The sequence below is a fragment of the Cuculus canorus genome, chromosome 18 (genome assembly GCF_017976375.1).
Source record: "Cuculus canorus isolate bCucCan1 chromosome 18, bCucCan1.pri, whole genome shotgun sequence".
Classification (NCBI taxonomy): Eukaryota; Metazoa; Chordata; class Aves; order Cuculiformes; family Cuculidae; genus Cuculus; species Cuculus canorus.
The window spans coordinates 12083551-12099409 of NC_071418.1; the positions used below are offsets into that span (position 1 = coordinate 12083551).

At 49.3% G+C, this 15859-nt stretch overlaps 2 protein-coding genes across 5 annotated transcripts in view; one reads left to right on the forward strand and one right to left on the reverse strand.

The window, feature by feature from the left end:
- Window positions 1-131: 131 nt before the first annotated feature.
- On the reverse strand, window positions 132-11808 carry HEXD (hexosaminidase D). Its single transcript, XM_054083538.1, has 12 exons — window positions 11695-11808; window positions 11512-11621; window positions 10576-10663; window positions 10000-10164; window positions 8488-8671; window positions 8104-8175; window positions 7620-7815; window positions 6863-6945; window positions 6005-6083; window positions 5826-5927; window positions 5203-5292; window positions 132-4279 (listed from the first exon to the last, which is right to left on the reverse strand). Exons 1-12 carry the CDS (start codon window positions 11806-11808, stop codon window positions 4111-4113), a joined length of 1452 nt encoding a protein of 483 aa, XP_053939513.1. The 3' UTR covers window positions 132-4110.
- Window positions 11809-12098: 290 nt separating this feature from the next.
- The window catches only part of OGFOD3 (2-oxoglutarate and iron dependent oxygenase domain containing 3), a 45719-nt gene continuing 41958 nt past the window's right edge, over window positions 12099-15859 (forward strand). For 2 of the 4 annotated variants that reach the window (XM_054083546.1, XM_054083543.1), the window contains exons 1-2: window positions 13336-13454; window positions 14206-14426. In XM_054083546.1, the coding sequence (XP_053939521.1) occupies window positions 13348-13454; window positions 14206-14426 (328 nt within the window). In that variant the 5' untranslated portion in view covers window positions 13336-13347. Of the gene's footprint in view, window positions 12239-12922; window positions 13137-13335; window positions 13455-14205; window positions 14427-15859 lie in introns of those variants that run through there. The other 2 variants (XM_054083544.1, XM_054083545.1) reach the window with 2 other exon arrangements.

Below are 15859 nucleotides of genomic sequence, written 5' to 3' on the forward strand. Positions count from 1 at the left end.
AGGCTGTTTTCAAACAGCATGGCAGCACGGATTTGTTCGGTAATTCCTCGCTTGAAATGATGCCGAAGTGCTAAATAATCGAATTTTTTTCTTCAGGTAGCTGGGAATAGATCCCGTGTTTGATTTGCACCTGTGTTTTACTCTGTGTGTATATGTGTGTATAGTGTTCTCTATTCCAACCAATGGTTTCACGAATAGTTAAAATATGAATTTTCCACAATATTTTTGAAGTAAAAGCTACCTCTGTTAGCACGTTGTCTAGAACTAAAACTTCACCATGCCTATACTGACACTTCAGTACAAGAAAAAGAGCTGTGAAGAGCTGGAAGTTCCATCAACATGCTAAAACTGCTTGTTCATGGCTTTGTTAGGAATTGTATGGCGGTAAGGCCTGAACCAGGAAATATTTACACAGTTATTTCTAGCAGATCCAAATGGGGCACAAGGTAACTGTGTGGTCTGCTTTCATGTTTGCCAGCAGCAGTCATCTTCTGCCGTGGTGTCTTCAGGACTTAAAAGAACCGGCATTCTTCTTTCAAAGTGCTCCACCTCCGCAGAAGAGAAAGCTTGGACAAGCTTTCAGCAGAAGCCGTGTCCTGTTGTGTGTTTTGGCTGTATCTGAAACCAAGCGCACGACCGCATGACCAAAGAACAGGCTGTACCAAGATTTCACTTCCAGCCGTTCAGGCTGAGTGTGTGAACTGCAAGAAGGATGCTCTGACTGTCGGTTTGAAAGGGCGATGAAACCCTGACAGCGAGAGAGCTGTTGAGGCAGTGCGGCTGCAGCACAGAAGCGGCTCTGTTACTGTTAAACAAGACAAGAAACTTGTAATCACCTCAGGTATCAAAGCGGACCTCTGCCAACAGACATCCTTGTGCAGCTCTCTGGTTTGGTGGGCTAGTCATGCCGTTTTCGGTTGCTGCTCCACAGCACTGGAACTATTAAGCTGCTACGTATGAAGGTGAAAAGTTAGGTTGCAGGCAATTTGGCCTTTATTCTGAAGCAGAGCTGTAAACTAAGAATCATCACCAAACCTGGTTAAAAAATAGTGCAGATGGAGCACTTTGAAAAGAGTATCATTTAAATCCACTCTGATCTGTACCCTTGGTGATGCTTATTTTGGAGATTGGAGGATGAGATTGGGAACTGGGAAAACTCTTCCCCTTCCTCCCTGTGTAAAATGAGAATATCAGGTGTTCTCAGGACTTCCAGTAAGGAATGCTGAAAAAAACCTGGAGTGTTTAATGATGTAAGCACAGAAGCTCAGCTTGCAGGTAATGGCCGCTCTGTGGCGAGGACATCCAGAGGGCGTGTGTGGCGTGGATATGCGTTCCGTTTGATACTCTGAGCCCACAGGTTAGACTGTGGATGAACCAGGCAAAGATGCCTGCATTCAGTCTTGGCTATACCGGGTTTCCCTTGTCTTTCCATGAGAGCTAACATTCCCTGGAAGATACAAACCATGCTGTGGTTTTCCAGTTAAAAATCAGCTGTAGAAAGGTACGTCTGTTGATCTGACCCTGCACTGCGTTGCGTGCCCTGCTGCTGCCGAGCTCTTTGGTGCCTCTGTCTCACTGTACATTCCTGAGGTTAGTGATGTAGGTACCCACAGATGATGCAGTATTGTTACACAGAGACTGAAACTGCATAAGGAAAATCAATCCCTAGGAAGGGGAATAACCTGTAGCAAAGCATGACATAGCTTGAAATACATTTTGTAGAGTAAGTTGCATTTTGAGTTGATGTCTCATCTTTCAAGACATTGCGTAGACCCCCCCCTTACACCTTGGCATCCTGGTGATGGCAGGGGGGAGAGGGAGAACTGCCGCCTTGTGCCACAATGTGTAGTATTTGGACTCTTTCAGTTGGTGCAGTCCTCTCTGGTACTGTGTCCAGTTTGCATTTCACAGCTCTGTTGCTGCACAACAATTTCAAATGGGGACCTGAGCTCTGTAGGCAGAGCTGACAGGAACAGACTGAGTGAGTCCTCCAGGACCCATGGGTTCTGCCTGCAGGCTGCGTGTCACACCCAGCCGGGAGCTTATTGTACTGACCTATGGCACGGGTGTTGCAGTGTGGCCCTCGAGGGCCATACCTTAGTGCGTGGTGCAGGCTGATGTGAGTTTCTCTTGCTCCAGGTTTTGAGCTTCCTGTCTTCCGAAACTGACTGTCTTTTGTACTGGGAAAACATATCCACATTTTCAGGTTTTGCAGTAACTGTGCACGGGAAGTTAACTGGCAGATTGCTGTTAACACGGATTTGCTGATGGCAATGTCTGTGCAATGTGATGGCGCTGGAAGGAACTGAGCAGAGCAGCAGGTCCTCACTCAGGACAGGGTCTGGTCTTCCCTCTTCCCATTAGTCTTCTCCCTGATCCTCATCTCTTGCTGCTTTGCACCATTTTGCTGAGGGCTTTTTTTGTGTAGTTATCCTCATTTCTCTTGGGCCTTGTGTATAAAAGGTGCAGTAAAGCGTAACCTCGTGTCTGCCTGATGTACAGGAACTAAAAAGTTGTACTAAAAAGGAATGATGTGAGAGACTGATTTTGCTTAGGCAATTGGTTACTCCTGGAAGAGTATTACTTGAGTGGGATTTGTTGAAGTTTTGCCTCTTGGGCTGTCCAGAACTTGAGACTGGATGGCAGCAGCTTGATTTACAAGTGATTTGAAAACCTGAAGTTGGATGCAGCCCCTGCTGCATAAAGCCAACACTTTCTATTGCATCCTGCAACAGAACCGCAGCCGCTGTGCCACCCGGCAGGTGCTTCAGCCGCAACTCGAGTGGCACACGTGGAGTTGGCTGGGTGGGATCACAGCCTCGGCTGTCATCCTGAACAAAAGCAAGACCACGTTGTATGGAGGGAGAGTTCATGTCACCTAAGCTATAATCTAATATTCCAATAGCTCACAAAACGAGGTATGCCAGTAACGGATCAATTGTGCAAGTCTCAAAGAAAATCCAAACATTTATACCACATGGCTGAGATCTGACTCTTGGTGCTGGATTTGTGAACAGTTACAGATACCAAAAGCTACCCTGGCTTATATAGCAAAAAGCACTTGTTGTGACGCTGCGGTAGATTGCTGAGAGGCAGAAACACTTATGGAAAATATTTACAAATTACTTTTCTACTTTAAAATTGCAAGTAGAATTTCTGCAAGGGCTTCTATACTGTTTTTTTTTTAAGAGAAAAAAAGATAAAATCAACTTGGAAAACTTGTTTTGTGTCACTTTTTTTAAAAATTAAAATATATTAAAATACTGATGGCAATCTCTGTTACCACTTGGCCCAGACCTGCCGATGGAGTGACTGGTGGGGCACACAGAGCGGAGGAAGCCCAAACACTCAGCCTTAATGCCTGGCAGCAGCCCTGTCCCTGTGGCTTGAGAACAGGAGGTGCCTCTGCTTTCACGTGCCTGCTGGGGCCTAGTGAGTGTCAACGGCAGCGCCTCGCTTGGGCTGCTGCAAACAGCTGGGGGTTCATTTCCTGCTCTCAATCAAAGGTGGAGTTAAGATCCGCATGTTTATGTATTTCAAAGACTAAACCAAAATCTGGAACAAAGCAGCTGCTCTGGGCTGGGAAAGGACTTGGGAGGGAAGGGCAGGACGCAACCCTGCTTGCAGGTGGCTGTCCCAGCACAGACAATGAGCACTTAAGGCAGGTTTAAACTACTCTGAAGCCTTCTTTTTATGGCAATTGCAAAGGAAGGACATGTTTGCTGCCGATTAGAGCAGGACCTGTGGAACTTTCCCAGGTCACTTGTGCACAAAAACCTGTTACTACAAATACTGAATGTGGAAGAAACTGGGGTTTTCTCCTGCCTTGTGATACAGCCAAGGTCCGACTTACTCCTGCGTTCCGTTACTTAATGGGAGCAAACCTGACTTTACAGGGCAGGTGATTTAAAGCTCAGCAATGTGTTAAGACAGGAAAATTATTAGAGTTGAAGACTATCACACTAAACAATTTCCTTATGCCTTCAGGTCACTTGTTTAATCACAGCTCTTGCTCCAGCTCTAAGGTGACAAGCTCTCGCTGTGTGACCAGTTGCAGATTTCCACTAACCATGTTGTCCCATAGAATAAGACAGACTAATTGAAATGCCCCTAATTTTGTGCTTTTATTGCTTCATCTAAATCATCCACTACTTGCTGCAGCTTCTGTAGACTGGGGTGGACGTTCTCCTCCATCCACTCCTCTACTGTACATTCATGGAAAACTTGCTCCATGGCTGCTTGCAGGTCTTGCACCACGGCATTCCACTTGGAGAGAAGGCTAAGGAGAAATCAGAAGGAAGAAAGAACCACATTTGCAGCTGAGCTCTCCTCCGGGCCAGCTTCCTGAGCCCTTGGAAGGGAGTACTGTCCTTAGAATGACTTTACAGGAAAAGCAGTATCTATTACAAGAGCTCAAAGGACTCTATTTTGTGCAGATGGGAATAGGTTGGTGCTGTTTGTGTTTCAGTACCAATAATCTTGGCACTTTTCTTATGCAATGACTTTTAAAGTACAGAAATGTGAACTCAAGAAACCGCTATCCGCATTGCAAGTGTTACTGAAACCTGCTGCGAGACTCGCTGGGAACTGAATTCTAGCTTTTATCAGGAAAAATGGAGGCAGTTGGATATTCACCTTGCGACAGAAAAAAAAAAAAGCCCCAGAAGCATAACTTAGCCATTTAGCAGGAATCTACATCAACTCTAGGAGGAGTTCTGAAAAGCGCACACAGTGGCAGAGCAGGGGAAAGGGGTTTGGTTTTATTCTAATCCCTGCCTGGAACCTGGCCCATGGTGATGCTGGCAGAGTGTCCACAGAGGAGGAGCTGCACGCACAAGGGAGAGTTTTCTAGAGGCCAATTTCTTACTTGTATTCAAAGAATTTGTTCAACAGAAGGCAAAGATAAACGCGTTCTTCTGTTTAAAACCATACTATGGTTGGGTGTGCCTTGGGCAGCCTGACCCAGTGGGAGGTGTCCCTGCCCATCGCTGGGGCGGTTGGAAGTGGATGATCTTTAAGGTCCCTTCCAACCCAAACTATTCTATGATTCTATGATTACTTCATATTGTTTGAGTTCCACTGATGCTTGTGAAGTAATTACAGAAAGAAGCAAGGACTCAAAACTTTAGGTACCTGAATGCCCCAAATACCCCAAATACCCCAGACTTTATTTCCCCTATAACACAAAACAGGCAGTGTTACCTTACTGCATCCGGCTGAAAGTGATGCATTATTATAGGATGAATAATCTTCCTTTTCCTGTGGTAGGGGCTGAACCAGCCAGTGACGTATCTGAAAATGAACATTAGTAGAAGCAGTTTTTGAACTGGCAACGTCATGTGTTAGGAGCCCAATGGGAAGCTGAGAAGGCTTTACCTGAGCTTCTCCTACACAGAGATAATGCTTAAGGTACAAGAAAATTTAAGTCTAGCTTGGAAAAGACTGTTCCTGGCAGATTAGAGTAATTGATCATCTGTTGCGATCTGAGTTTCATTTCAAGCTCCTGTTTTGGTAACCATACCATTAAAAAACTTCATTTTTACTTTAAATAACAGTAAGATTTAATTCAAGAAAGACCTTGATTCCTGAAATAAGGCAGCACACAGCATTTAGGAAATCCGAATACTGAAAGGTACTGAAAACTGAAATACTATTTAGATGCAAACTGAAAGTAAGTTCTGCTGAGGTGTCAGTATACAGGGATGTGACGCCTGAAGTTTGGAGCTTGATGTTTAAATCTCTTTGCTGGATTTATGCCCTGTTTTGAGGTGACGCGGCTCCCACACGCCTGCAGACAGCCAGAGAATCAGCACAAGCCCCATTACCTGTTCCTTTCCAGCAGCTCATCCACCGATGACTTGAGGTAGAAACTAACGTGCGTCACAAGTGCAAGGATGTTGCTCCCAGGAAAGGTCCCCAGACTCGTGCTGCCCAAAAAGGATCCGTTAGTTTCTGAACTTCCCATGCAATGAAAAGCATCTGAATCTCACAGCTGGAATTCTACCTCATGAAAGTTTCTGTTTCCAGGTTGGACATTCCCAGGAGCTTTTCCACGTTTTCTTTAACCTTTTCAGAATAGCCACCTGGCAGAAGACAGTGGAAATAAGTAAAATGAGCCTCAGTAACCAAAATGTTGATAAAGAGGGTTTTTCTGGAGCACTCAGCACTGGCCTAGCAGTTCTGCTTGGGCGTAGATTTTTTAAAAGATAAAATGGAAACATAAGGAAAAAAGCTTGGAGGATGGGAAGAGCACATTGCCTTGTGCCAGGTAAAGCACTGCCTTGCCACAAGCTTTCCATTCGCAGTGTTGAATAGTCTCAGCCCTTTAGTTATAAACAAGGAGGTTGTGGGGTTTTACTTCGAAAATAAAAAATGCAGGAAGACAAAAATAAAAATTCTATTGGCAACTGCCTGTGGAGAAACCAGAAGCTACAGGAGGAATTCCACCAGACAGCGTCCTTCCTAAATCGATTTTAAGAAAACTGGTTAGTTAAAACAATTACTACATGTAAACAAGATCTAAATCTAAACGAAACTGGTCTCATTTATACACCAGTGGTGTTTCAAAGCAGTATCAAAAGCATTTCAGCCTCTTTTTAGCAGAAGCATAAAGAAGTTTGTAACCCTTTCTGGGTTAAAACATAATTAATGATCAGTACCCTCTGGCTATTTGAGTACCAAGGCCAAGAGGTACTCTGATCCTGTATCACAGCCACGAAATATGTATAATTTACTGTCCATAACTCAGCCCACGATCAGAGTCAAACCAGTTCAACAAGCCATATGCCTCTGCCAGCCTTAGGGCAAGGTCACTTCACTCTCGTGCCAGGCGTTAGTTGAGAGAATAAAGCCACCACTGTACCGTTCTTTAGTGCCTGCAGACACACAGCCAGGGAGGGCATCGCCACAGGGAGAAGCTCACACAACACAGAGAAGTGATCATACCTAAATAGAAAAACATGCATGAATTAGACATTTTACTGTTAGAACCTAGTTAACACTTGAGTATTAGTATTACAATCACTACAATTCAAAGAGCTTTAGAAACATCAGTGTCTGTCTCGGAGAAGGGACCTTCTGTTTCTGAAAGGCTAAGTATTCCCGTTTTGCTAAAAAGAATAGAAACAAACCAAATTACATTCTCAAGCCAAACTGGGGTCAGAAATTGGAATTCGGCTCTCTTGTATTCTCTTAGATCTCCTGACTTGCATAAAAACTTTTAACTCCTCCATTCCATTAACAAACTCTTCTCTCTTACTACTTCTCTTCATTCTATTTGAATTCACTTTAGCCAGTCAGATGCACACCATGCATTAACTCTGCTTTCTACAAGCAGTTCACAGTGGCACAAAATACATTCAAGCCTTCAAATCCAAGCTGCTATCATTGGGGTCTGCCAAAGCCACTGCTCCTGCTGATCAACGCTGTAGCAGCTGACTGGAACTCGAATCCATCCTTCACAGTCAGCTGGGCAAGGCCGAGCAGTGACCAACAGGAAGCACTGCAGGGTTGCAGAGTTCCCCTCTAAACTCCCAGCCTCCTTGTATCTCTTAGGGAGTTTTTGGGTGGAATTTTTCTTCCATGTGATCCTTGAAACCATTTAAAAAGATGTTCCTTACCTCTGCCAGCCGGTCAGTGCGATACCTTCAAGGACGTCAGCAGGGCTGTTCCTTGCCACTTCCAGCCACTGAAGATGGTTTTTCAAGTGGTGTCCAATAAGCGTCAGAGACTGATTCACTCCTGTAGCTCCTTTAAAAGCACTAGCAAACCACACCTTGGAGAAGCCGCATCTACGATACTTCTCTATGAGATGCACTGAAATAAGATACAGAAGAATGCTCACCTACCAAGTTTTACTCCATTTTCAGCCTCGACTGTAATGCTCCCATAAGCAGAACCCCGGTCCAGTACAACACAGCTGAGCTGAGTCTGTCGAGGTTAGAGCACCAGCAAGAACAGGAGATGAGACACCCTCTCTGAGCAGCCTATTTCAGTGCTGGACTGCCCTTCCACTTTCATGGGCCCAGTTATTATATTCCATTCCCTTGAACTGCTGCATTGCTTCAGCACTAAGAACCACGTTACGAGCAGAGAATTACAAACCTTTGTCCTCCACATTGAGGTCTGCTGCGTAGTCCCAGATCATCGGCTGCACAAGCTGCGGGACCCCAGACTCTGAAAGGAACAGAATTCTTCTAAGCAACAGAAAACGACAAGTTAAAAGTGACAGCTAGGTACATGTTATTACATGACTAGAATTAACTATGGCTCCTCACTAGAATTCTACACATACGGTGGAAGCACCCATGTGTATTGTCAGCCTGGCCAGGATGAAGTATCTCCACCCTCTAGTCTAACGGATCATATCTCAACTGTTCTCAGGTTTCTTTTCACTATTTTCATCTGCCAATTAATCTGTTTTAACTGGCTGTGTACACTTCTTTTGTATGCCTCAAAACACAACCCGCCCCATCATCAGCTGCACACCTGCCAGCGTTTCCTCACTCATCCCTCTGAGCATATCGTCCCACACAATGGGCATCACGGTGGGATAAGACGAGACCAGACAGCTTGCAACTGCTTTTATGTGGGATAAGCACAGCTTCTCTGGAGTGTTGCCTTGCTGCTGCAGCCACTGCTTTGACTCCTCTCCTTCGCCAAGGTAGTAGACCTGAACATCAAGCAATAATTAAACTGAAAAAGGGCAGATTTAGATGAGATATTAGGAAGAAATGTTTTCCTGTGAGGGTGGGGAGGCCCTGGCCCAGGTTGTCCAGAGAAGTCGTAGCTGCCCCCTCCCTGGAGGTGTTCAAGGCCAGGTTGGATGAGACTCTGAGCAACTGGATCCAGTGGGAGGTGTCCCTGCCCAGGGCAGAGGGTGGCACTGGATGGGCTTTGAGATCTCTTCTAACCCAAACCATTCTGTGATTCTATAATCCTGACTTCTTGTACAGGAACAGGAGGAACAAGTTTGACGCAGCTCATGAAATCAGACAGTATTCAAAGCCTGTTGCACTGGTGTGACAGGAGTGGACATATGTAAAAGCACCTCTTGGTGTTCAAGCATTTCTATCAGCCTGCAGGAGACTGTGGCCATGACTAAATGCATCACATAAGGGAGTTTTCCTATGGAAACTAAAATATTTATGGAGAATAATTAATGGACGCTGTATTTGTCTTTGGAAGGTTTGCCCTTGGAAGTAGCTCTACCCAGATTTACTCAGTTTGGATCTATTAGCGCTAAGGTTCCCATCTCGGTGAAGGAGATCATCTGTACATGAATCTAGAAGTGACTCGAGGCCACGTCCAAGAGTGGCCGCAGCACACTTAGTCCCATGCAGAGAGCAGATTTGAGCTGAATATGCATGTAAACTCTTGCCTGTTCTAGAGCAGGTTTTATCTAAAACACATTTATTCTATATGAACAGTATTTTGCTTTATAAAAGCCTGCAGGCCCATATCTAACTTTGGTCCCTATCTAACCATTAGATCCCACATAAACAGGACACTAAGCTAATATCAGCACAGGAAAAGTGCAGGGACTGGCATGTGATAGGGATGCTTTTAAGACACTCAAGGTTCTCCTTCTCAAGGAGATGAACTACCAAGACAAAAACCCCAACACTTCCCACTGCAAGAGGGCTTACTTTGAATAAGCTGGCCAGAACAGCGAGCCAACATCTCACATCCAAACTCTCACAATTCTCAATCAATGTCTCCATTTGATATTTCACTTTCAATATTCATTTGGCCTAAACCCAAACACTGAGTTAGCTTTAAGAAACTGCATTCAATTCTCATATCAATAGAAATGACATCGTGTGCTACTGCAATAATTCATTGCCAAACCCAGTTTTCTCTACCCAGTTGGCTTGAGTTGGTATTTTCTGCCCCAAAATCCTACCCAGATGTGGCCTGGGCATCCCCAGAATACAGAAGCCTTGGCCCTTACCATCATTCCCCACAGGAAAAAAATTCCTGGCTCAAGAGAAGTCCCACCTCATCACATCCGATGTGAAACCACTTCAAGTCTTCATGCAATGCCATGACCTGGTCAATCATGGCTTTGACCAGTGCCCGTGACTCCTCCTTGTGTGGGTTGAGAGCGTTGGGGAACTCCTTCACCTCCCGGAGATGAGCGAACTCCTTGTGCTTCAGCACAAACTGCAACAGAAAAGGAGAGCGTGGGGAGCACCCGCAGTGCAGAGGGGACAGCAGAGTCTGGGAGTGGCCCTGGGTATCCTGTTGGAGCTGGGACAGCACTGTGCGAGGGCACAGGGCCCTGCGTGGGGAGCACCTGCAGCATGGAGGGGACAGCGGTGTCCGCTGGTGTCACCAGGTGTCCTACTGGTGCTGGGATGGGGCTGTGCGTGGGTACAGGACCCTGCGTGGGGGCACAGGCAGGAGGGACCTGGCTGCTGCAGGAGTCCTCGGCTGCCGATCCCCAAATGGGTTGCAGGAACAGGCGCCCAGTGCGGTGTCAGCCTGGTGCCCAAGCCTGCCTGGAGCTGGAGAACAGAGGTGACAGTGGGTCTCCCTCTGCAGAGCTGCCCAGCCCCGGTCCTTACTGCGCACCTCCATGTGCCCAAAGGTCTGCACCAGCGGCACCACCTCCAGGCCCTGTGTCCTGGCCTGGCTCAGCAGGGCACGCAGCTCAGCAGGGCTGTGGGGACAGTGGGCAGTCAGGGTGGGTGACCCCATGCCCATCTCCATCCTCATCCCCATACTCATTTCTTCCCATTCCTATCTCCATCTCCTCCCATCCCGGTGTTCATTCCCATTCCCACGTCCCTTCCCACCCCCATGCCTACTGACATCCCCACGTCCATTCCCATCACCATTCCCATTCCCATCCCTTCCCATCCCCACATCCATTCCCATCCCTTCCCATGCCCATCCCACCCCTATTTGCATTCCCATTCCTTCCCGTCCGCATTCCCATGCCTACTGACATCCCCCCGGCCATTCCTATCCCCTTCCCCTTCCCATCCTTTCCCATCCCATTCCCATACTCATTCCCATTCCTGTCCCGATCCACTCCCATACCCATCTCCATTTCTCCCCACCCCTATTCCCCTTCCCATCGTCATCCTATCCTATCCCGTCCCCATTTGCATTCCCATTCCTTCCCATCCCCATTCCCATGCCTATTGATATCCCCATGTCCATTCCCATTCCCACCCTTTTCCATCCCCATTCCCATCCCGATCCATCCCCATCTCCATTTCTTCCCATCCTCATTCGCATTCCCCTTCCCCTTCCCATCGCCATCCTATCCTATCCCACTGCATCCCTTCCCACGTCCATCCCATCTCCATTTACATTCCCATTCCCATGCCTATTGACATCCCCACGTCCATTCCCATTCCCACCCTTTCCCATCCCATCCCCATTCCCGTCCCGATCCATCCCCATCTCCACTTCTTCTCATCCCCCTTCACATTCCCATTCCCCCTCCCATCGCCATCCCATCCCATTCCCACGCCTATTCCCATCCCCCGTTCCCGGTACCGGTAAGCGTGCCGCGCCCGCAGCGCCCGCAGCGCCCCCGCGTAGGGGAAGGCATCCTCGTACTCCAGCAGCAGCCCGGTGCCGCCCAGCGCTCCCAGCAGCGGCAGCACCTGCGGGGCGGGACGGGACAGCGGCTGGGGCCGGGCCGGGTCTCGCCCCGCGGCCCCTGGGCCCCCCCGGTACCTCGGACAGGAACGGGGCGCGGGGCGGCGCGCCCTTCAGGTCCAGGTGCACCAGGCGCCGCCGCGGCTCCGCCGCCATCCCGCTCCGGCAGCGACTGATCGCGCCTGGCTGCATCGATCGCTCCTCAGGGAGCCGGCGCCTCCCGCGCGCAGCCGCAGCGATTGCTCATGCCTGGTTGCATCGATCTCTGGAGGGCGGGGAGGGTTCGAAGGGGCCCGGGCAGCGGGGGGGCGTTCCGCCAGGCCAAAGGCCGGGCCCTGCCCGTGGGGCACAGCAGACCGGGCGAGAGGGGCTGGAAAGCTGCCTGCAGGAGAAGGACCTGGGCGTGTTGGTTGACTGACCATGAGCTAGCAAGGGGCCAAGAAGGCCAATGGCATCTGGGATTGTATCAGAAACGGCGTGGGCAGCAGGTCCAGGGAGGTGGTTCTGCCCTTGTGCTCAGCACTGGTGAGACCGCACCTCGAATCCTGTGTTCAGTTCTGGGCCCCTCGCCACGAGAAGGATGTTGAGGCTCTGGAGCGTCCAGAGAAGAGCAACGAAGCTGGTGAGGGGGCTGGAGAACAAGTCTGACGAGGAGTGGCTGAGGGACCTGGGGTTGTTTAGCCTGGAGAAGAGGAGGCTGAGGGGAGACCTTGTTGCTCTCTACAACTACCTGAAAGGAGGTTGTGGAGAGGAGGGAGCTGGGCTCTGCTCCCCAGTGACAGGGGACGGGACAAAGAGAAATGGCCTCAAGCTCTGCCAGGGGAGGGTCAGACTGGACATAAGGAGAAATTTTTCCCAGCAAGGGTCATGGGGCCTGTCAGAGGCTGCCCAGGGAGGGGGTGGAGTCCCCATCCCTGGAGGGATTTAAAAGACGGGTAGACGAAGTGCTCACGGACACGGTTTGGCAGTAGACGGGAGTGGTTGGACTCGATGATCCAACGGGTCTTTTACAACCTGATGATTCTATGATTGCTCCTGAGCTGAGCAATCTTCCTGCTAACTGCCACATCGATGGCTTTGGGCTGCTGCCGCCTCACCCTGCTGTACCCAGTGAGCATCCTTCATCCGAGCTGCAGGGAGCGATCCCACCTGCAGGGCAGCGAGTGGGGACCCAAGCTAGGCCCCACTTACAGGCACCCGTGTGCTCTGGAGGAGGGGTTCTGGGACAAAAAGTGGAGTATTATTGATTTGAGCTAAAGTGGAGTTGAGTTTCATCTAAATAATGGTATTTTTTTTTTTTTGACAGAATGTCAGACAGAATGTCCCTCTGAGAGCATGTCTGCTTTCAACCAGTGTTTTTCCAGACACTGTTCATTCTTGAAGATGATAACGCCTTGTGTTCAGTGTGATCTGTGCCGGACAGATGCGTCTTCTCTACTCTCTCTGTTTGCAGCCTTTGCCCATTGATACAAGAAGTATTTACTATTAAAAAGAAATGGAATATTTTGATCTAAGCTAAAGTAGAGTCAATTTAGTCAGTGTATTCTTCTCCTTTGTCTTTCTCCTTCTTCGTCTTTCTCCTTTTTCTTCTTCCTCCTCTTCTTCTCCCTCCTCCTCTTCCCCGCCTCACTGATACCCGTGCCGCCCGCCATTCCGCTCTCACGCGTCACTGCTCGGCGCTCCATTGCTTTCCCCTGGCAGGCGGGGGCCGCGCGCCGAGCGCATTGCTCGATGATGGCGGCGCAGCGGCGGGCGGCGGCTGCGGGCGGCCCCGAGCGCGGCGGGGCGGCGGCCGGGCCGGGGGCTGGGCCGGGCCGCGGGGGCCGCCGCCGCAGCAGGTACCGCCGGGGGCTGCGGGCAGAGGCCGCCCAGGGGCGGCGGGGCCCGGGTCCGCGGCGGTGGGGCCTGCCGGGGGGGAGGGGGTTGTAGACATAAGGGTGAAGGGTACAGGGAGGGTTTTGGGGAAGGGTTGATAAAGAAACGATAAGGGGGGTCGGGGGTGCGGTTGGTGTAAATAAAGGACAAGTGTACCGAGGGGGAGTCTGAGGGTAGGCTTGTAAACAAAGGGTGAGAGGTATGGAGGGGGGTTAGTGAGGGTGGGTTGGTAAATAAAGGGTGAGGAGTATGGGTGTGTCAGTGGGTGTGGGTCGCAAAAGAAAGGCTAGAGGTGTGCGGGATCGGCGTGGGTTTTAAACGAAGGGTGAGGCATAAGTGGGGTAAACAGGGGAGCATAAGTGGGGGTAAGTTTGTAAGCAAGGGATAAAAGGTATGGCGTGTCGGCATGGGTGGGCTTGTAAACCAGGGGCAGAGGGTGTGGGGGGCCAGCATGGGTGGGTTTTAAACAAAGGCTAAGGGCATTGGGGGGTCAGTGGGGGTGGGTTTGTAAATAAAGGGTAAGAGGTAGGAGGGGTCGGCATGGATAGGTTGTAAACAAAGGATAGGGGGTACGATGTGGGGGTGTAAGGTACATGAAAGGTCAGTGTGGGTGAAGGCCTCGGGCAGGGACCCCCCCTCCCCAGTGCCGGGCAAGGCGGCTGGAGTGCTTCCTTACTGACTGTTTATGAGGTTGTTGATGTGCCCCCTTCTCAGCACCAAGAGAAGCCGGGGCCAGCAGGAGTCACGGCAAAGGTTGATGAAGGTGGCGTTCCTCCTCTCCTCGGCCGCTGCTGTCGGTGGCCTCCTGGGCTGGAGCTGTCTGGGCAGCGAGGATGGGCTCACAGAGGTCCTGGCTCATCGCAGTGAGAGCCTACAGGACAAGTTCATCGAGGTCCCCTGCTCAGAGGACTACAACAGCCACAAAAGATTTGAAGGTATTGGAATGGGGTTGTCCAAAGTGGGATGAAGTGGCAAAGTTGCATCTTGAATCCAGTGTTTAGTTTTGTGTGCCTGACTACAAGAAGAACACTGTGGGGCTGGAGCGCATCCAGGGACGGGGAGCGGAGCTGGGAAGGCGTCTGGAGCCCAGGGGTTCTGGGGAGCGGCTGAGGGAACTGGAGTTGTTTAGCCTGGAGAAAAGGAGGCTGAGGCCTTATCACTGTGTACAGCTCTCTGAAAGGAGATTGTAGCAAGGTGGGTGTTGGTGGTCTCTTTTCCCAAGGAACGGGACATAGGATAGGAGGAAATGGCCTGAAGTTGTGCCAGCAGAAGTTTAGATGGGACATCAGTAAAAATTTCTTCACTGAAAGGGTTATCAGGCATTGGAAGAGGCTGCCCAGGGAGAGGATGGAGGCCCTTCATTCACAAGGAGCCAGATGGAGAAGACAAGGGGCAGTGGGTACAGGCTGCGCTGGGCAAGGTTTCATCTTGATTTAAAAAAGAAACTTTTAACTGAGTAAACGCTCAATTACTGGAATGACCTCCCCAGGCATGTGGTGGAGTCCCCATTGCTGGAGGTTTTCGAGATGTGGTTGAATGCATCTGTGAGGTGTGGTAGACAATCTCACCTAGGCTTTCCCATAAAAGGCTGGGCCAGGTCATCTTGTGAGGTCCATTCCAATCCGGGCTGTTCTGTGATTCAATGACTTCTAACTTTTGTCCAGTGTCAGTTTTGGTAGAAAGTGTTCAGTCTGCAGCCTGGATGGCGTGCCCAAAACGTGTGAAGGTAACTTCCCATCCTCTTCAGGTGGCTGGTCCTGGTGCCGTTGGTTGAAAGGCTTGTAACACAAAACACAAGTTTGTGTTGTCTATGGTCGGAGAGTTTTTCTTCGGTGTTGCTATCGCAGCATCTCAGTAGAGTTTTGGAGAGTTAATCCCAAGCCTTATTGAGGCAGAGAAAGCTGTTAGGAAGCCACTGGCAAGAATACTTCTTCAGCAGTGTTGTTTTTTTTCTTTGACTGAGTGCATAAGAGCATATGTTCTTTCATAACTTTCATAGTTACTATAAGGAGAAACTGCTTCTGGCTTTATTTGTATAGTGCCAAGGCCAGTGTTCCTGCAGGTTTTGGAGTTATGACAGAATTAAGGCTAAAACTGTGTTCTGCTACAAAGGCTTTTCCTTATCAAAAGAACCCCCCCCACACTACCAAAGCTGCCTTTTCCTTCTGTGATTTGCAAGAGGAGTTTTCTGAGCTGTGGACTTGTGGTCTTGGCAACGCCATCAGTTTCAAAGGCAGGAACCTGAAGGCTGTCTGCCCAGGAAGAAGAATGAATGTGTTTTTTATCCTTGATGTCCTGAGGCACAAACTCTGCAGATGCTAATGGCAGGGTGAGCTGGGACCTCTCTTGGTTGTGGATTAGAAGGATT